The sequence below is a fragment of the Amborella trichopoda genome, chromosome 3, assembly GCF_054954075.1.
Source record: "Amborella trichopoda isolate Santa Cruz 75 chromosome 3, AtrichopodaSantaCruz75HAP2 v2.0, whole genome shotgun sequence".
Taxonomy (NCBI): Eukaryota; Viridiplantae; Streptophyta; class Magnoliopsida; order Amborellales; family Amborellaceae; genus Amborella; species Amborella trichopoda.
The window spans coordinates 50,090,597-50,110,176 of record NC_142338.1 but is presented as its reverse complement, the minus strand read 5'-3'; the positions used below and the strand labels follow the sequence as shown (position 1 = coordinate 50,110,176).

Genomic DNA, 19,580 nt, shown 5'->3' with positions numbered 1-19,580 from the left:
TTGATTGTTTAGAGCCTCAGCACTATATAAACTTTTCCCATTGAGAAATGCAACTCTCTCTCCATGTGCATTTGATTAATGAAAAAGAGGGTCAAAATGGCAATTGCACTAGGGTGCAGTTGGAATAGGGATGCATGTAGAAGTAACGTGCACCTTCAAATTTTATCATGATATATAATTTTGATGTAAAATGTTTTTAAGATTATCTAAAAATCTATATTTATATCTAATTATAAAATTTTAAATTTCAAAAATAGTTAAAATAAAGTAGGTTTACAAAGATACGAAAATCTTGAAAATAAATGGTATAGATAATATGTTGTGAAATGCAGCTTAAATTCTTTTAATTTTTCATGGTCATACATTAAAACTATTTTTTTTCCGTTGGATTTTTGAGGTGCGTCCCTAGTTCTACATTGTAAGGATGCATGCATCCTTATGTAAACTTTTTCCATTGCGCAATTATAAGAGTCTCTCTCCCACGTTAAACTGTCTCCCCTCCTGAGTGGTGAGTGTGCAGGGGGTCAGCTGACAAACGACCAAATGCAAATGCAGAGTCTTTGCCCATCTCTCGTTGCCTATATCTTCGCCCTTCTCCTCCACCCTTTCGGTATGTGCAATAAATGTAAACCCTTCTCTCTCTCTCTCTCTCTCTCTCTGTTGCTGTATTTTCGTTGATATCGAGAGATAATGGCAGTGTTACCCAGGTGCCCTGAAATCGGTATGCGGAGAAGAAGGATTGTGCTCAGTAACACCAGAGTTTACCTCTTGCGATGGAGATTCTATCTATGCCAAAGTCACCAATCCTACTCTTTCCCCTCACCATCTTCAAGGTCTCTCTCTCTCTCTCTCTCTCTCTCTCTCTCTCTCTCTCTCTCTCTCTCTCTCTCTCTCTCTCTCTCTCTCTCTCTCTCTCTCTCATAGTTCTGAACAGGTATTTCTTCACTGCTAGCTTTACTGTTGCATTTGTATTACCGTAACCTTCCCCATCACCATTAACGGTAGGGTTCAAGTCTCCTTCGAGGTGAAAGTTTCTCTGATGTGAACTCACCAAATATGGTAACAGTAACTTTGTTTTAGTAGGAAGTCACCCCTTGTTCGTGATAAGTGTTATGTTCTAAGTTTGAATGCATGCCAGTTCTATACTTTTGGGATTATGGTCTTGAAACAATTGCTAATTGTGATCGGAACTATTTTATATAATATTTGGGTTTGATCATAGTGCATGCTTGTTACCCTTTTATTGCTGTTCCTCTGTATTTTCCAGCCATGGTTCTCCTTTTTTGTCTTGTGAAGAAGGAAAATGTTATAATTAGGACCATACTTTCTTCTGTTGCTTTTGTTTTCCAATTTAGTTCTAAATTACATGTGATTAAGCTTGTTCTCTTTGATTTTCACGGCAGACTTACCAGGCTTCACACGTAGCCTATATAAAAGGGATCACGCCTTAATTACACCAGAAAGCCATGTCTTTAGCCCTCTACCTGATTGGTATTTGTTTCTATTACTAGTCAATGTAAGCTGCTTGTGTATATGTTGCTGGCTTTTCTTTCTTTTTTTTAAGTGATCCTTTTTTTTATTGGTCTTTTCAGGGTAAATACATTAGGAGCATACTTAATTACTCCAGCAATGGGTGCACACTTCGTGATGTATTTGGCAAAGATGCAAGGTCAAATTCTCTTTCATTCTTACATAACAAACATTCATACCAATCAAGGTTGTGCAAATAAGAATCAATTAAGGTTTAGATTTGAGACATTAACATGGCACCAAGTGTTCTAAGCAGTGGTCATGCTTTTTTAATCACAAACGATTGTTTCATTTAATAGGAACTGTACATTAGATTTGGTGCTCATCTCAAGACCATGTAGATCGGTTGGCCCTTCAACCATCGTATTATAGTCTCGCTGGACGTGAATTTGACTTGGGTTGTTGCAAATGCATTCTCAAGTGGAGTTTAAATTCTGAATGGTGGCTTTATGGGGACATGAATCTTGGAATCGAATCCTTTTAAATATATCCTTATGAAAAACAGGATTCCCTAAATGTTATAGTAAAGAAAAGGAGGGGGGGCGTTTGGGATGGTCAAGTTTATGTACTGATGTTGACAATGGAGTGCCCCTATGATAATATGTGATATTGCTTGTGTGCCTACCATTTTGTTATTCCCAGAAATATAAGTTTTGGAGCAACTGTCTTTAGAATTTCTTAGCTATAAAGAATGTCTAGCCCCAGTAGCAGTAACACTGTCTGCATTTTTATATTCCTGAAAAGTTTTTTCTTCAGTCTTCTTGAAGGTAATAACTGATGTTGCTGATTTTTTCAGACAATTCGAGTTCGGCGCTGCCTCCTGAAGATGTTGAAAGGTGGATGCTTGTTACATTTGTATCTAAAATGATTGTGAGCCTATTCATATATTTCGAACTGGCAGACTTGGTGTTATTAATTATGAATCTCATTTGGAATTACTTGATTTGTAAATATCATTGGAAATTATTATGTAGGGGGTCTGATATTGCAAGAATGATTCTTTGCTCTTTTAGTTTTCCAGATAATAGAATCCAATGCTGCCAATATAGCACAAGGTTCTCAAGTTTTAGGCCCCCGTTTGGGAACACAGGTTTAGAGCCATAGACATAAATCTCCCTTACACTTTCTAATGAACTGGCACACCACTATTGACATTGCTACTTAACTTGTGGAACCCCACTTCTCAGGAAAATGCAACCGAAAAATCCCTTTGACTACAAGAGAAAAAAACTCTCTTTTTTCTATCCTCAAAAAAGTGGATAGTCTTCCACATGATTATGACCATTGAAGACTACTTTCTTTCACGATTGCCCACAAAGGCAACTGCAGGTATCCCTTTGATATGATTACCAAGACGTCCAAGCAGGGCCTTAGATTGGAATGGCAATAGAGCTTTAAATGGTGCTTTGTCCATTCTGAAACATCCAGTTTTCCCTCTCTGCACACCCCTTCCACATCCATATTATATCCTCTTTATTGTTGTTCTCTAATGTCTCATGCATATTCCCAGACTTGTATTTCCTGTTTCTTCCTTTTCCTTATCTCATTTTCCAGGGATTTGCAAGGCCTAACCGATCATCTTATTTCTAGGCAAAAAAATCTTCTTATTTGTACCTGTGATGTTTCTGAAGTTGTCTAAGGACTCTTTCTTCAAATTCGTCTAACTTCTGTCTGTATTGTTTATTTTTTGGATGATGTTCCAGGTTCTTTTTTGTAGTTCAAGGCACTGTTATTCTAACAAATGCTTCTGGGACTGATCATAAATTAATTGTAAGATATTTCTCTCTAGTTTCTACTGTATTTGTCTCTTGCACAGATAAGCTTCCTCATCTGGCTTATGATTTATGTATTCACTAATGTTGATGTTTCATTCTTTTCACCAGTCCATTATTTTGATTATGTCTTATCTGATCAATTCATCAGCACTACAGATATCAAACGAGTTCTAGTCTCCAATTTAACAAGTTCAATATTGTGGCAGCCTTTTTGCGAAATTTTCTTATCTTTTTCATTGGTTAATTTTGTTCATCACATGGTGGCATATCGAGAATGGGCTCTAGCCAGAGGTGGTCAGGGTGATGGGTACAGAGGTGGTCAGGGTGATGGGTACCACAACATGATGTCTAGAGTTCCATTCTCACCAGGTCCCAAATTAACATTAAAAAAAATGGTGGTATTTTTCAATGTTCTTCTGAAAATGCATGTTTAAAATGCCTGCAACAGTTTTTTGTATCCAATTCCTTGGGTGCCTATAAGTTACTCTTTTTTTTCTCATCAAATCTGCTGGACAAGATGGAGTTTAATACTCAAATTTGATTGAATTGTAGGTGGATTCTTATGCATATTTACCAAGCAATTTCAAGCACATTCTTAAGTGTGATTCATCTGCCACACTTGTTGTGATTGAGCGAAGGTTTTCTCTCCTTTTCCTTGCTCTGTTGTAATGCTTTTTTCGCTCAGAGTTATTCGTTTGAGTTGTTGCTTGTGAATCATTCTGGCAGATACTTCAGGCTAAGTAATTCCGCGCATTTTGTAGATTCTGTACTTTGAAGTCTAGATTGAGTTTGAACTTTGAAGCTTTGCTTATGGCTTGTAATCATTCCACACCTCTACTGGCTTTTTTAATTCTCTTGGTGGCCTTTGTAAAGGGCATCTTAGGAAAGTCCTTAAATTGTTCATCTTATCTACATGGAAAATTTAGCGTTCTGTTTTGACTGTGATTCCTCCTGTTTCTCTAGCTTTTTTCATTTAAGGTTCCATTGATATTTTTCTCATGCTAACTTAGGTACCATGCTTTGGAGAATCATTTTGTTGAACTTATTATTGGTTCAACAGATGCGCAGCCACTTCTGGAAACTAGTGGAGAGGTACACACTGAGTATTGCGGTGTTTATGTTTGTACTAGACTTCATAAGTGGCTTGCTGAGTATTGCTCTATGCTACTGTGTGTAATGCTTGTGGAGTTGCTCTTTGATTGCTTTCAGGTTTTTCAAATAAGGAAACTGCTCCCAACTTCCATCTCATATGATTTTAACATTCATGTGAGTTGTTCTTTTGACAATATCGGCTTTCTTAGTTGCCTTATATCATGTTCAGTTCAGTCCTAAAGATTCTGTGTCCTTAAGGCTTTGCTTGCAAGCGGCATAGTTGAGCAAGGCAATGGATTAGCGGCAATGCTCGACACACCTCATATTGGCCGCATTTTGCATGATTGTGCTAATGTAAAAGGGGTAAAAGAGAGGGCCATTAGTGTTGAGTGTTGACCACCAACATGATGCGATCAATTTGCTAAACAATGGATTCTGACCCCTTCCTAAACAAAACCTAGAAGTATATATTTTGTATATATAGTATTATATCCTTAAATATTTCTTTATAATTAATAAGAAATTCCTGTCATGGTCCTCACCTTCCCAAGTGTTTGCATAGAGTATTGCCATTTCTTTTCTTTTCTGTTGTATACTAAATGTCAAATTATATAGTGTGAATTCGTACCTTGTCAGAAATTCATGGAGATCAGTAAACTGTATGGTGGATAGCGTGGCCCTGACTTTCTATCATGTGATTGATAAGCCTGATTGCCATATAGACACAGCGAAGTAGTGATCTGTATATCATAAGTTTTACTTTCATGAGTGAATATTTTTGACCCGGCTACCTCATTGCCTTTTTCTTTTGGGTACGGTTTGTATAAAGCCGAGGCTCTAAACAATCAAAATAAAGCGCACCTTCAAATAGTGTCGACAAATGTGGTTTCAATACTGGAAATCTTTGTGATAGCCTTAAAATATATTTTCGTCTCTAATTATAAAATTTAAAGCTTCAAAAATAAATTGAGCAGATATATGAAAACTTGAAAATCCTAAAAATTGATGGTCCAAAAATGCATTAAAAGATGCACTATTTCCAAAACTTAAAATCCATTTCTTTCTCATGTCCTTGCATCTTGAGGTCGAGATGATCAATTTGAGGATCTTTGGGCATCAAAACAACCTCTTCTAGTGAAATTTTTGAGGTGTTCCCTAATTTGATTGTTTAGACCCTTGCACTTATATAAAAATTTCGTTTTTTTTTTGGAAATGGCTTTTATGAGTCGGATGTCTCATTTGTAGATATTCGCCCTCTGTCCATGATTTATTTTTTAGATGGATTTTGAACCCTATTTTTTACAAATAAATAATCTCTAACATGGGGATCATTAATATGTAAAAGAAAATAAATTTTAAAAATTAAGGGCACGTTTGTTTCACGTGAAAGTATTTCCTGGGAATATTTCACCTTAAAGAATTCCTTCATGTGGTTAGGTGTGGGAATATTTTCACAATTAGTCCTAACGCATCTTTTCACACCAATTGGCAACTAATTGGTGTGAAAATATTCCTACAACTAATTCTTGGGAAATATTTTCACATTAAAGAATTCCCTCATGTAGTTAAGTCGAACCAAACATGCCCTGAACAAATGATATTTTGAAGAGTAATTTTAGACTGGCCATTTTAATTTTCTGTGGGTACCATCTTTTTACACCCATCCTTAGGATGGATGTTTGATGCGTCAAGGAATGCTAATGTAGAATTGCATCCCGTGGCACGCAATATACTTTTCCTTTCTTTTTTGCAGGTTTCTTAAGGTCTTATTCAAAAATTTAAAAAAAAAACTAAAAAAAAAAGAGGGGTTTCTTATGCAAAGATGCTGTGATGGTGCAGATCATGGATTTCAACCCTGGAGAATATCTCAATGTGAAGGTCAGTAGGATTTGATATCTTTGTATGGCTACTCTTCTATCAGAAGTTTTAGCCCATTTATCTCTTGGTAATGTGATGTCTTGAAATTTAGCATAACCTCTTTATGGCTATCTGTTTCCTCCCCTGATTTCACAAAGGAAATTCATATGATAAACTGCTTCTGTGATTTTCCATCTTTTTCTTATTCATTTCTATTTGGGATACTGTTGGTATTAGACCCGCCTGGCTTTTGGTTGGGAGAAGTGAATATAATGATTTGTAAGATTTTTTATTTGGATCAGGAGGTTCACTATAATCAGCATGGTTTACTGCTTTTAGAAGGACAAGGGATATATCGCTTGGGTGACAGCTGGTAAAACATATTCGTTTTCTTTTCAGGGTTATGTGTTTACTTTTTGTGCCCCTGGTGTCTATCTAGTGCTCCATTTGCCTGAGGTGTACTGGGGATTCCACACTTTGTAGTTCTCATACTGGATGTATAACACGATGTTTGATGGTTAGAGAGTCTCTCTCACTTACCATGAGAATTAAGCATCTCAGACAATCCCCCCACCCCCGCGGGGGATGGAAGTTGGATTGGATCTTTTGTGGAAGTTCAGATTTGTGCTGCCTGGGTTAGCATCTGATATCGCAATGTGGATAAAAGATGCAATCTGATTGTTTTTGCTAAGTAACAACTATTCCTTTGAGATCTAGTGGATCCTTGCAGAGGGAAATATGAAAATCTGAAACTGCAAACCCAATTTCATTGCAAATGTGTTCCTCAATACTTATAAGACCAAATAGAGAACTGGAGGAATATTTGGGTCAACTAAAGAATAATTCCCTTAAAATTGGAAAGTTTCGAGTTCCATGCAAACCGTACTTCGGCTTCATGTCTATCGTATTTATATGGAGGTCATTTTTTATCTTTTTTAACACATTCAGTGCATTGCGTTTCCCTTTGAACTTCTTGTTCATTTTTTATTTAGAATAATACCAGTATTTTTTGTTTAAATGTCAACTAGTGCTTTTTTTTTCTTTTTCTTTTTTTTTTTCCCTTTTTTTTCCTTGTAAAACAGGTACCCAGTTCAATCCGGTGATGTCATATGGATGGCACCATTTGTACCTCAATGGTAAGACTGAGATTCACCATTTGAAAGTCACCCCCTCATTCTCATGATTTTAATGTTTCCTGATAGTAGCTAATCAAAACAAAAAAGAACTAATCATCATGTTGTTAATACCGTGCAGGTATGCTGCCCTTGGCAAATGTCGGTCACGCTATCTGCTATACAAGGATGTTAACAGGAACCCATTGTAATGCATTCATGTATGTGGTATGTACTGTGGCTGTTAAACTATGACATTTTGATGAGTTACCAAGCTTGAAATTGCATCTTTTATTGTCATGTACACAGACCGAATACTCGTCTTCCTATATAAGTATTCCCCAAAAACTCCCTGTAGATGTTATTTACATGCATACTATTCAGAAATATAGAGGCCATTTGCTAAATTTTAATTCTGATTCCACCTACAACAGATGTTGACTGGAAAGCAAGGTTTAAGGCAGCAGTTCTCTTGAAACCCATCTCAAATATGGAGTATGAGCCATATGGTATTCTTGTCTACAATAAAGATACGGTCTTTTTTTTATTTGTTTGGGTTAATTTCTTACTAGAACAATTGGTATCATTACTGGTATTATTGCGGGCAGTTTAAAACCAATACACTTTTTCGTCATGTGCTATTACATGTGGGTTATTTTTTATACCAGCGCACCTCTTTGTTGGCCGATGGTGTGTACCACTTTATTGGCTTATATTCTCCCACCTCCTTGATGGCCAATCATAGTCCACCTCTTTTATAGCCCGTAGATGTCATATAAGACATCATCGCCTCTTGGATGGTCCATAGAAATCTCAATTGTAGTGAGAGAAGGTAATTTCATTTTTCATATTTGCTAAATTTTGTAGAGACCTTATCTACTATTAAGCCAATTTTTTCTTGAATGTTTTTTGCCATTTGAGGTCCAATCGAGGCCGTCATAGAAGTTTGGTACAGTGTTTCTAGGTGGTCTGCTGTGCTTACAAACTAGTGAGTGATTAAACAATGCTTCAATGGGATTGATGTATCTTGGGGGTATCATCACCACAGCCTATTGCATCTTGGAAATCCCAGTAGGGGCTTTGAATACCTTGAAGACAGCGAGACGATTGTCCCCAAGTTCGAGTTGAGCACAGTTTTGTCTATTTTTTTATTTTTCTGCTTTAGAGTTTGTCTTGTTCAAGACTTAACAGTTTTTCCACCTTGCTGGAAATCTCACCGCAGTTGAATGAGGTCTCACCATGGTTACTCTCAGAGCTTCATGCTCAGTTGTATTGTTTTATGCAATCTTACTGCAGTTAACTATGTTCCCATCAGTTAACACTTGATTTTTCACTACGGTTAACTGTTCATACTGCAGTAACTGTTTTCACCATAGTTAAAGACTTAAATCCAGTTTTCACCAAGTTTAACTTAAATCCAGTTTTCACCAAGTTTAACAGTTATATACAACAGCTAACTGTTCTCACCACGGTTTTTACTTGAATCAACTTCCACTGCAGTTAACAGCTTTTACTACAGATAATTATCTTTGTGCTTAGCAGTTAGACTCCTGCTTTTCTAGAACGCATTAGCCACATATAATTTGGATACCAGTACGGCTAGTATTTAAGTATATAGATTTCGTAGTCTCTGTCACTTATGCGCATGAACCCTGCCCCAATGTTTTATATAGCCACCATTCAATCAAGAGCCTCTAAACATAAATAGGCTGAAGCAACATATTTGAGATCATTGTCCCTTTCTATGTCGTCTATGTGACTCCTCGTTGTAACATCCTATCTTTTAATTGCTTTTTCGTACCCTTGGACCAACAACTTGCTAATTTGTGCTGCTGCTAATGAATTACTTTGATGTATCTAAAACTAATAAAACTTACAGGTACTATACATAATATGATTTTATAAAAGCTACATTCTTGTTCTAGATAGAAAATTGGGTTTATGATCCAACATTGGCCACTTAAAACGAGGGAGTCGAGCATACATAGAGAAACTTGGTCTACCTTTATGGTACCAGCACCAAGGAAAGAGGCAACCTTATGTGGAGTATGCGATGCGCATGCGTTCACTTTGTGTGATAGCATCGCGGCCCTTAGCCCTTGCTTTTGTACATCACTCATCTTTCTGGACCGTGTGCTGATTTTTGGTATTATCTATGCAAGGGCAACAAATCACTCATTCTGTATGGAATCAAATTGTCACTTTCTGAAATTTGTTTTCCTCCTAAAGATAAGAGGCAATCCTCCAGCTCTTTCTGTTTTTACTGTCTTGTACATGGAACAAGTAAAAGTTAGATGTTCATCTACTTCATTGTATCCCGAAGATAATTTTACCTCAAGCCTTTATGTACACTGACATTCATCTCAAATAGGGGGAAAATATTATTTTGAGAAATTACCATTAAAATTTGCATCTAAAACAGATGCTATAGTCTTCCCATTTCGTCTCGTACATTGATATTAGCATATATTTTCTAATGCATTGATTCTTGTGTTATCTCTTCTTCTTTGATTCTTAAGTATTTTTCTTGGGCATTGGTTCCTGCTCATTTTCACTTCTTGCGCATTGATTTCTCACTTCTTGCGCATTTCTTATTTTCCTGTTTCACCCCTCCTGCAAACGCAACATCAGGTATCACCTAATGACCCACTAGATCCAAAATGCATGACCTTGGTCCATGCAAATTGTACGCATGGAACCAACACTTGGCTTCCTCATTGACCCGCTTTATAACATGGTTTGATTTGTCACAACTCCCAAACCATTTTGTGTTTCAATTGCGAAGGAGGCATGAGTTTATTATAACCTATTGTATGTTCTACCCTTTACAATACGTTAACATTTGTATTCGGTTATCTATCTGACGTACCCATCCAATGTACTACATTTATATATTAGTTATTTGGATTATTTATATCCTTTCTTGCGAAGTTTCCATAGGACTCCCAACCAGTAACTTTCTTGCATAAATATTCCTGAGTTTTTTTTGGCGCATCAAAAATTCCCAATTCAAACCTTTCAATCAGAAAACCTCCAGGCCTGATTTTCTGGCATTTACTTCCTAAGACGCCCTTCATTCGTAGGAAATACCGCTCTAGAAATTTCTCTGTCATTCCACCCTAAGAAAACACAGAGTCTCTGCTTTCTCCACCCTCTCTAGTACTACTGTATATAGATAGACAGCTTCATCATCCTCTATGACTGAGAAAAACTCTATTTTTTTTTTGGAGGTTTCTCTGATGGTAAATTCCCTTATTTACTGTTGCTCCAAACCTCTGTTAACCCCTCTAATTCACCACTATAGCTTAGTAGCTGCAAATCTCTTGCTGAATTTCAGAAATAGTGGCTGGAATACAAAACATTAGACGATTTCCAGCAAAAAATTGGGATTTTCTTTTAGACGCATGACTCATTAATAGGTTGGCAGAGGATGGCCAAAAGTTGGAGGAAGAATTGGGTAGAGTGGATTTTTTATTTGAGGGAGCAGATGATGGATCGATGGTTTATTTCTTTGCGATTTGGGGGCTTATAACTTGGGTTTTGCAAGTTGTTTAGACTGATAATTCAGCTGTATAGGTCTTTTTTTATGGAATTGCAAGCTTATCAGATAGCCATAAGATGAGTTTTTTTTCTTTATGAATTATTGAAATTTGCTGTTTGGTGGTTGCCTATTGGTTCTGACTTTTGTCTTCACTCTATTACTTTAGATATGGTTTCTTTGTTATGGATTATTCATTTCATTTGTTAGAACGAAGAGTGGAGAGAGAGACGCTTGTGGGTTTACTGAGAGAGAGAGAGAGAGTCTTTTCTATTTTTCGTTTGGCTAAACCAGAGAGTTAATACCTCCAAGCTGGTTTTGGCTTTTAATCAAGTCATTATTAAAATCTAATATACTGCACTTTCTTTTAGCAAAGTTAACGAGTATGGGGTTTATGCTCAGCTTACTTGGAGGAAAGAAAATTAGAAAGATGGTTATAAATAAGACTTGTTATGGAATCCTCTTCAAAAAGCCGATTAAATACAAAGACAGACATGTTTTATTGAGTACAAAAACTTGAGAAAGCCAGATGTCAGACACATTGAAATACCGAATGAATGAAATCATAGAACACAATCTCAGAAACCACTGTTTCACTTCATTTTGTTTGTATTCACTTAGCAAATTAGGAGGTGGATCAGAGAATGTAGCAAATCTTCCTCCTTTTCCTCTCTTTCTTTGGGTTGGGTGGCTGAAGTACCACCTTAATCGCAGCGTCGAAAACACTCTTCACATTCTGCATCATAATCCAATGCAGCTCTTGTTAAAGAAAGCCCATTTTCGGAAAAATAGAAACACTCCTCTAAAAGGAAGCTCAAATCATCAAGAACGATTTAAATGAAGTAGAATAAAATTGAGTAAGTATTCATGTAACTCAGGCATGGAATATCACCTGCTGTGTTTTGGAGCTACACTCCACATAGGCTGAAGCACCAATTTGCTTCTTCAGTTCTTCACCCTAAAAATAAAGAATTGAATATTAGCCACCAAATTTTGAATTCAAATTTCATGTCCTATTTGCAATTGGAAGTTGGCTAAAATTTTCTTCTTTTTTTTTTTTTTCTTCTTTTTTGTACGCATCAGAATATCACAAACGAGCTGAAGTTTAAGAAAAGTAATAGTATCATGAGCTAAACTGCTATTAGAAAGACAACCAAACATACAAGATCACCGCAGAAAGAGGAAGAAGTACCTGTGCAGTTGATATGGTAGTTGCACCGGGATGATCGAACAAGAACTGTTTGTCGTCCCTTAAATCTGTAACAATTGCCGGAGTGTCATACTAAATGTCTTGTTATCTTAGTAAATGAACTGGCTTTACGCTGTAAAATGTAAAAAGGAGGAAACTGCACCATTCTCTCTCTCTCTCTCTCTCTCTCTCTCTCTCTCTCTCTCTCTGATGTTCCTGGTTTGGATTAGTGCTATCAAGAGAAGACCTTGGTCCAAACAAGAGAACTGCCGACCAGCCATGTGGCTGGTGTGGTCAGATCATCATCATCAAAGCATTTTCCCATCTATTTGGATCGGATCATCAAACCAAAAATTTGATAGAACGGATTATTGATTTTGTCACTTTTATGACCTGACCCATAATTTGGACTTTTCAGCATAGATTTGGCACAATCTTTCAATTGGATTTTTGCTTCTCTATTTTACTCCCTCCTACACGCCTACCATATTTGTAATTTGATCTTATTTTTAGACAAAATCTGCTCACTGAAACTGTACCTTTCTTTGCTCGTAACTCATGACCCAACAATTTTAGATTTCTTGGCTAAATTCCCCTATCTTTTCCCCATTTCATAAGCTTGCGGAAACCGTACCTTCTTTCTCTTTCTACTCCATTTCCTAATGCTACTCTTCTTTTTTTTCAATTATCCTTCTCTGTTTATTTTTACTCCATCTCTGATTTGGCATACATCATATTGGATTAGAAATTTGAATCCACTCCTTTAGAAGTTTAAAAATTGTAATATTTTTTTAGATTCAAAATCATAATCCACTACTTTTGAGCTCGCAAACTGTCATCACCAAAGTTGCAAAATCAAAACCTAATTTCCTCTTCTTTTATATACATGTTTGTTACTTAATTTTTTCCTTCTTTATTATTTTATTTTTTTTCATTCTCTTACTTTTTGATAGAGAAGTTTATGCTAATATCCCTCCAAATTAGCATTATCTAAAAGGACTACAGCCAATTTTTAAATTTTACACATGTACCCCTTTTTAATTTTTTATTCCTAAATTGTCACCACTTTGAATATTCTAGATCAGTGACAAAGTCATTTTATTACTTTTGATTACCTATATACAAAGTCATTTCAATATTCGAAGTCCTAGTTGACTTCAAATTTTGAATATCCAAAATAAGGTCCTTATATATAAAGTCAAATGTAATATTAGACTTTCAAGATCCAAAATCAAATTTGCATTTGTATATAGGGCCAGGACTTCATAAAATAGTTTTGCAACTTCGTACTTTGAAGATACCAAGTGGTGGGAATTTTGGAATAAAAGTTTTTTTAAAAAAAGTATGCATATAAAATAGATAAATGAGATGTAATATTATAACAATGATTTAGGACGATATTTGCATTAAATTTCTCTTTATAATAACAATTTTTAGGGGAAAAATAAGGCCTTTCCAGTCTTACCGGTTTCAACCCAGCCAATCCCTTCGGTTGTGCAATGGCTGGTCCAGGCTACTTTGCATACCAAAGACCCCTGGATTTTCATTGTTTCTAAGGTATAATCCTATCTCTTAAAAATCGTAGAAAAGTAGCCAAAGTTGAAGTACTTGAATCCATTACTAAGTAACGATATATCCAGACTCCAAACATATTTCGACCCGGCAAGTCGACCCTACCTTGGTCCAAGTTTGAGCTGGAAAATTGGAAATTGGACCCAGTCTGTCAAGCCTAGATCCAACACATCCAGACCCGACCAGGTCCAAGTCTAGCCATGACCTATGAAGGTTAGGTCAAGATTCGGATTTGGCTTGGCCCAACCCAAACCAAGTGGTTGTGTGAGTGAAAGGGGTGAACCTGGTGGCTCCATCTACCCGAGTCCAGGTCTAGGTTCGAGCCTTAAATCATCAGTCCGGTCCAAGTCCAACTGGCTGGGACCTAGCTGGATCAGGGTCTACCCAACTCGTTTATAGCCCTAAAGGCACGCTAAATTGCGGTGGATGATTGGTCAATGTTAATAAGTTAATTGAAGAACTTAACTTGAAAAGGAAAGGTGGAGGAAAAGTACATCACCTAGTTTTGTGCCAACAAGAACTATGGGAACGGATGGGGCATAGTGTCTCAGCTCAGGGACCCACTGCTTTCACCACAAAAACGAAGCCATAAGTAATGAGAGAGAGAATTAGGGCTACCTCCGGAAAAGTTTATACAAGCCCTAAACAATCCAATTTGAGCCAGCTTCAAAAATTTCACTAGAAGAGGTTGATTTGATGCCCAAGTATCTTCAAATTGATCATCTCGATATCAAGATGCATGGACATGAGAAAAAAATGGATTTTAAGTTTTGAAAATAGCGTATTTTGTAATGCATTTTTTAATTGTCAATTTTTTTAAGTTTGCATAAATCTGTCGATCTATACTATTTTTGAAACTTTAAACTTTATAAATAAATATGAAAATCTATCTTAAGGCTGTCACAAAGATTTCCAGTATTGAAACCACATTTCACAGCACTATTTGAAAGTAGGCTCTGATTAGATTGTTTAGAGCTCAGGCTCTATACCAACCGCACCCAAGAGAGAGAGAGTGATGGGGTGACCTTTTTAGCTATATTCTCAAAACTGGGCCTGCTAATGAGAGAGAAAGCCAGAAGGAAGACGTCGGCCCCTCTGTAACTAAGTGGCCTTAACCTGTTATAGTCTTCTTGACCTGCTTTTCAATAGAGACTTTAGAACCTCACAAATAATCATAATTTTCAAACTAATATTTTATGGAAAAGTATACAATAATATTATTTATTTTTGGTACAAGGTGATTACAATTAAATGTGAAATTGGGTGCTTGCATTTATTCCATTGACCAAGATCAATATTCAAAAGATATTTTTTTGTAACTTTGTGAACACCCAGATTATAAATAAGGAAAATGGTTTGATAGGGTTGCAGCCTTATCAAACCATTTTCCCCATCAAAATAAGCAAAGCCTCAGTTTATAACTCATCGAAAATTACAATTCAAGCGTTAGAAAAATTTTACATTGACCATCTTGGCTTAAACACCAGAGTTGTGAAACAAAAAAAGATTTCAAGCTCTAAAAATATGGTTATTGTGACAAATTATCTTGACTGTCCATTTCCCCCTAAAAATAAATGTTCACAAAATCGCAAGATCTATACTATTTTTTTAGTTTTGGATTTTATTGTCGGTGTTCGAAATTGACTTTATTGCCATCATGGAGATTTCCTTTGCCGAAAGTGGTTTTTGGACAAGGATTTAAGGTGAAGTTTTATTTTGTTCTCATAAAACCCAAACCTTATAGAAACCTCATCCTATAAATAATGGGAAAGTATAGATCGAGACCAGTTACCTTTAGTACAATGCAAGACATTAATCTTGACCATTGGATGTGAAATTGTTGGCTACACTTATTCCATTGACCGAGCAAGTTTAAACTTCAAAAGAAATTTTTCAAACTTTATGACACATCAAAGCTTTCAAACGTCACATCGGATGGTTTTAAGTAATTGTGACCAACTTGTATCAAAGGTTTTAAATAATTGTGACCATCTTGTATTAAAAGTAAATGGTTTCATTGTATACAATCTCATAAATAATTGTGACCTCCTTACACTGTAGGTAAATGGTCTCATGTATGCAATCTCATTATTTACACATACTCATAAATAATTGTTACCTCCTTACAATGTGGATAAATGGTCTCATGTATGCAAACTCATTATTTACACATATTTATAATAATTTAATGTTTGCACACACAGGGAACTCACGCTCTTATGGGATAAAGATATGATGTGCACTAGGGTACTATATTTTTATTTTCTTTTTGGGTTATTTTGGGAATGTGCAATTAATGCTTGAGTTCCCTATTTAAGGAGTGCACATGAAGTGCTTGAGCTCTTAGTGGAGTATACGGTTAGGAAGACATCATCATTGGAAGCATGCCTTTGTGTGTGAAAATAATTAAAGGGATATTATCTATTCCGACTTCTTATTTAAAATACCGAGAAAAGTTAAAAATATATTTTGTTTTTAGCAAATACCCCCAATCAAAAAGTTATATTTATTTGAATCAAAATGCTCTTGTCCGTACAAACTCGCGTTACATCCCTATAAGATGCGCAATGATCAAAGGTTACCTGCCGGACCGTGGTAAAAAATTGTCAAACCGGTACATTAAAACCACTGTTGGACCCTTGCCAGAACGCATGAAAAATATGTCGTACTGAGATAAAAGAGTGTCGAATCAATATCACCTTCTGCAGAACTGAACTAAAATCTCTACCAAACCCCATTGAATATTTGCCGGACCGAGGGCACCATGTGCCTAACCACGTGCATACTATGCCAGCAGAGAGCACAATGTCGGACTGGTAGTTGGAAGTGTAAGACCGAGTGCACCTCATGTTGGGGATGTGACGTGAGCTTGTACAGACGAGGGTATTTTGGTTCAAAAAATATGCCTTTTTGACGAGAGATATTTGCTAGGAAAGTATTTTTGAGGTAAAAGTGACGATCAAAAAATTTGTTAAGGGGACGTTGTCTAGAAATTGGGGGGGGGGCATGTGCAATTTTCCCAAAAGAAATTTATGGGACCAAAGTAAAAGTTGTGAACATTCATACATGTTTTTTTTTATCTATTCTAAGGGTCCATCTTTCGTTAGATCAAATTTCAAATAGCGTATCAAATGACATATCAAGAAGAATTTTGAAATTTTATCAATTTACAACAAGGGTGAAATGCTAAGCACTTGAATTTTAGGTGTATTTTGATAAATCTCAAAAATAAAATAAAAAAACAACAATTGATCACCATTAAATAACCCTGACATAAGTTGAACCAAAGTTGAGGCAACCTTACAGTGAAGATGAACCTTTAAGCGTTTTTTTTTTATGAGAAGGCTTCTCAAACAATACTCTCTTTAATTATTCATAGGAGTGACAAATTGCAAAGCTACCATGGAATTATATGACATGACCAAAAGAGGAAACCTTTCACAAAAAAAAAAAGGCATTTGACGAGCAATGACAAATCTACCAGAAAAGTTAGGTACCTTATTTTGACAAGGATCCATTCATTAATGGCTGAATAACTAGGATCCCATTCTAACTATGAAGCTAGTTGAAATAATAGCACTAGGAGGGTGACCTCCTAAGAAACAAGCATAATTAATTGGGAAAAAAAGAAAAGAGATGGTTATAATTTTATCATGGGCTAGCACCAAACTCATTCATTGTTTGAGGCATAACCATAATTAGCTCCTAACACTTCAAAAAAAAAAAAATTCCTTTACTAATCTATTGAAGTCATATTTTAGAAAAGAATTTCAGTATACCTGCTGTGTTAGGGGGACGATCAAAAAAATTGTTAGGGGGACGTTGTCTAGAAAAAGAGAGAAGAAGAAGACAATATACCTGCTGTGTCCCATAGACCAAGATTGACAGTTTGGCCATCAACCACCACATTTGCACTGAAGTTGTCAAACACAGTGGGCACATAATCCTGCCCAAGCCATTACAATTTTTGGTACTTTACTGTGTAAGAAAAAACCCATTTGTTCTATGGTAATCAACTAGAGTGCAGCCTTTGAATTTCTATATTGAATCCTCAGACCTCAATATAGTCAGAGAAAAACAAATTAGATAGTAGATGCATAGAAAGAGAGGACAAAATAATAAATGGTCACATAGTGTACAATTCCATAATAAAAAGCTCTATTCTATTTCATAAAAATACTTGGTATATATATTACTTCTTCTTTCTCCTAAAAATGTTACTTCTTCTTTCTCCTAAAAATGTTTCTTCTATTATTTGATGAATACACAAGACAAATAGATGATCGTATAGATGAAGCCAGTTAATTAATTAGCTAGAGGGAGAGATAGAGAGGGTCTTACAGTAGGGAAGGTGTTGCTGGTGTAGGAGATGAGGAGACATGTCTTGCCCACCGCCCCGTCTCCCACAGTCACACACTTGATGAATTTGGAGGTGCTCATCTAATTTTTCATGAACTTACACTCAATCAAACAACAAAAAACCAGAAACCACCACTGCCCAACACCTATATCAGAGCAAACCTCTCTCTCTCTCTCTCTCTCTCTCTCTCTCTCTCTCTCTCTCAGAAGTTGTCAGCTCTCTCTTACTATTAGTTTATGGGAGGGAGCAGAGTTATAATGAGAATGAAAGAGGCGTTGAGAGAGAAAGAAGGCAGTGCTTTTGTCCCTCCCTCTGCTTTTTGGGAAGGTGGTGGAGATGGCTTTTAAGCTGTCAGACAGGCACAAGGAAAAGTGCATCCAGTCTGTTGAATGATTGAGTTTATTAATTTTAAGTGTAGAGAGAGATGGATGGTTAGCATCACCAAAAAGAAGAAAGATGTGGGCTCCTTTGTGATTAATTGGATAGGATTTTATGAACTTAATCATCATAGAACAAGTGGAGGTGATAGGAGCTTATCAACTTCTTTTTCTTTTTTTTTCTTCTCTTTCTTTCTTTTCTTTTCTTTTTTTTTTTTTTTTTTTTTTTTTTTTTTTTTTTTTTTTTTTTTTTTTTTTATGAACGTTAACACAAGCAGAGCTCATCAAGACCCTTTGATGTTTTACTGGCGGCTCTTGAGCCTGTCTCTTTTTATTGAGAAATTAAGGGCATGCTCTTTAATTAAACTCTCTATCTTTGCATTTGGAAGGCTCCACATAACTTGTAACACAATTGTTTGTCAAAAGCCATCTCCAAAAAGGAATGCCACATTATTTAACAACTTCCATATCAACGCGGTTAAGCCAAGGAACCAATATAAACTTTTCCCTGTATTATAAAAGATGGAAATTGTTAGCCACCAGCCTGGTTTCGTCATATCAAGTTAAATAATAGGGAAATTTGTCAAAATACCTGTAAGAGATGAACAATTTAACATTTTATCCACATATTTTGGTTTTATTTCAAAATATACCCGTAAAAGAAAAAATGATTTCAAATTGGAATAGCAGCGAATTTGTAAATTGCTAAATAATTCATCTCTTATAGGTATTTTAATCAAATTCCCAAAATAATATCCACTTTTTTCAGTGACTTTCTTAAATTTCATAACAATATTTGCATTTTTTATAATAGTGAGAAAAAAAAATTCTCCCTATGGCAAAAGTAGAGCATGTAGGTGACAGTTTCAAGATTACCAAGCTTCCATCCGTCAGCCAAAATAGCGATGTAACGATAAATAGGATTCTGTCTTTTAAATTTTATTGTGAAAAGTGACATGCTAAGCTGGCATATATGATACATCCAAACAAGAGTGTAAATTGTTTGTTATGGCTAAAAAATGGACATCTAAATGGCCCTAACGTGTTCAGTAAAGCTTATTCTTTTAGGAAAATTTATCGAAGATATCAACTATCTTAATTCATGATTATCTACCTTTGATAAGGTTTTCAGAAGAAAATGACAGAAATGTTTAATTCCTCACTTGGGTACTTTTGAC

At 35.9% G+C, this 19,580-nt stretch overlaps 2 protein-coding genes across 5 annotated transcripts; one reads left to right on the top strand and one right to left on the bottom strand.

Annotated features, from left to right (window-relative positions):
• The first annotated feature begins 514 nt into the window (after nucleotides 1–514).
• UGLYAH (ureidoglycine aminohydrolase) lies at nucleotides 515–12,258 on the top strand. Of its 4 annotated transcripts, XR_002280104.2 has the most exons (15): nucleotides 515–610; nucleotides 708–833; nucleotides 1,404–1,491; nucleotides 1,593–1,669; nucleotides 2,327–2,366; nucleotides 3,234–3,300; nucleotides 3,858–3,943; nucleotides 4,316–4,397; nucleotides 4,515–4,571; nucleotides 6,237–6,275; nucleotides 6,557–6,627; nucleotides 7,337–7,390; nucleotides 7,509–7,594; nucleotides 7,801–7,875; nucleotides 8,035–8,702. XR_002280104.2 is itself a non-coding variant. In XM_088861121.1 (14 exons), exons 1-13 carry the CDS (start codon nucleotides 544–546, stop codon nucleotides 7,576–7,578), a joined length of 924 nt encoding a protein of 307 aa, XP_088717247.1. In that variant the 5' UTR covers nucleotides 515–543; the 3' UTR covers nucleotides 7,579–7,594; nucleotides 11,988–12,258. The 4 variants fall into 4 exon arrangements, 3 of the variants coding, with proteins under 3 accessions (XP_088717247.1, XP_088717246.1, XP_011621491.1); XM_088861121.1 differs by lacking the exons at nucleotides 7,801–7,875; nucleotides 8,035–8,702 and adding an exon at nucleotides 11,988–12,258; XM_088861120.1 differs by lacking the exons at nucleotides 7,801–7,875; nucleotides 8,035–8,702 and adding an exon at nucleotides 9,246–9,785.
• On the bottom strand, nucleotides 11,381–18,467 carry LOC18429129 (rac-like GTP-binding protein RAC2). Its single transcript, XM_006838421.4, has 7 exons — nucleotides 18,007–18,467; nucleotides 17,524–17,611; nucleotides 14,691–14,800; nucleotides 14,165–14,228; nucleotides 12,097–12,161; nucleotides 11,797–11,862; nucleotides 11,381–11,640 (listed from the first exon to the last, which is right to left on the bottom strand). Exons 1-7 carry the CDS (start codon nucleotides 18,103–18,105, stop codon nucleotides 11,542–11,544), a joined length of 591 nt encoding a protein of 196 aa, XP_006838484.1. The 5' UTR covers nucleotides 18,106–18,467; the 3' UTR covers nucleotides 11,381–11,541.
• Nucleotides 18,468–19,580: the final 1,113 nt, after the last annotated feature.

What these genes read in the sequence shown, in the direction of transcription:
- UGLYAH (XM_088861121.1), top strand. Translation starts at nt 544, where the DNA reads ATGCAAATGCAGAGTCTTTGCCCATCTCTCGTTGCCTATATCTTCGCC. An exon ending in CCTCCTGAAGATGTTGAAAG is followed by an intron (nt 2,367 to 3,233) that starts GTGGATGCTTGT and finishes ATGATGTTCCAG; the next exon opens with GTTCTTTTTTGTAGTTCAAG. An exon ending in TATCGCTTGGGTGACAGCTG is followed by an intron (nt 6,628 to 7,336) that starts GTAAAACATATT and finishes CTTGTAAAACAG; the next exon opens with GTACCCAGTTCAATCCGGTG.
- LOC18429129 (XM_006838421.4), bottom strand. Translation starts at nt 18,105, where the DNA reads ATGAGCACCTCCAAATTCATCAAGTGTGTGACTGTGGGAGACGGGGCG. An exon ending in CCAGCAACACCTTCCCTACT is followed by an intron (nt 17,612 to 18,006) that starts GTAAGACCCTCT and finishes TGGCTTGGGCAG; the next exon opens with GATTATGTGCCCACTGTGTT. An exon ending in CTACCATATCAACTGCACAG is followed by an intron (nt 11,863 to 12,096) that starts GTACTTCTTCCT and finishes CTTTATTTTTAG; the next exon opens with GGTGAAGAACTGAAGAAGCA.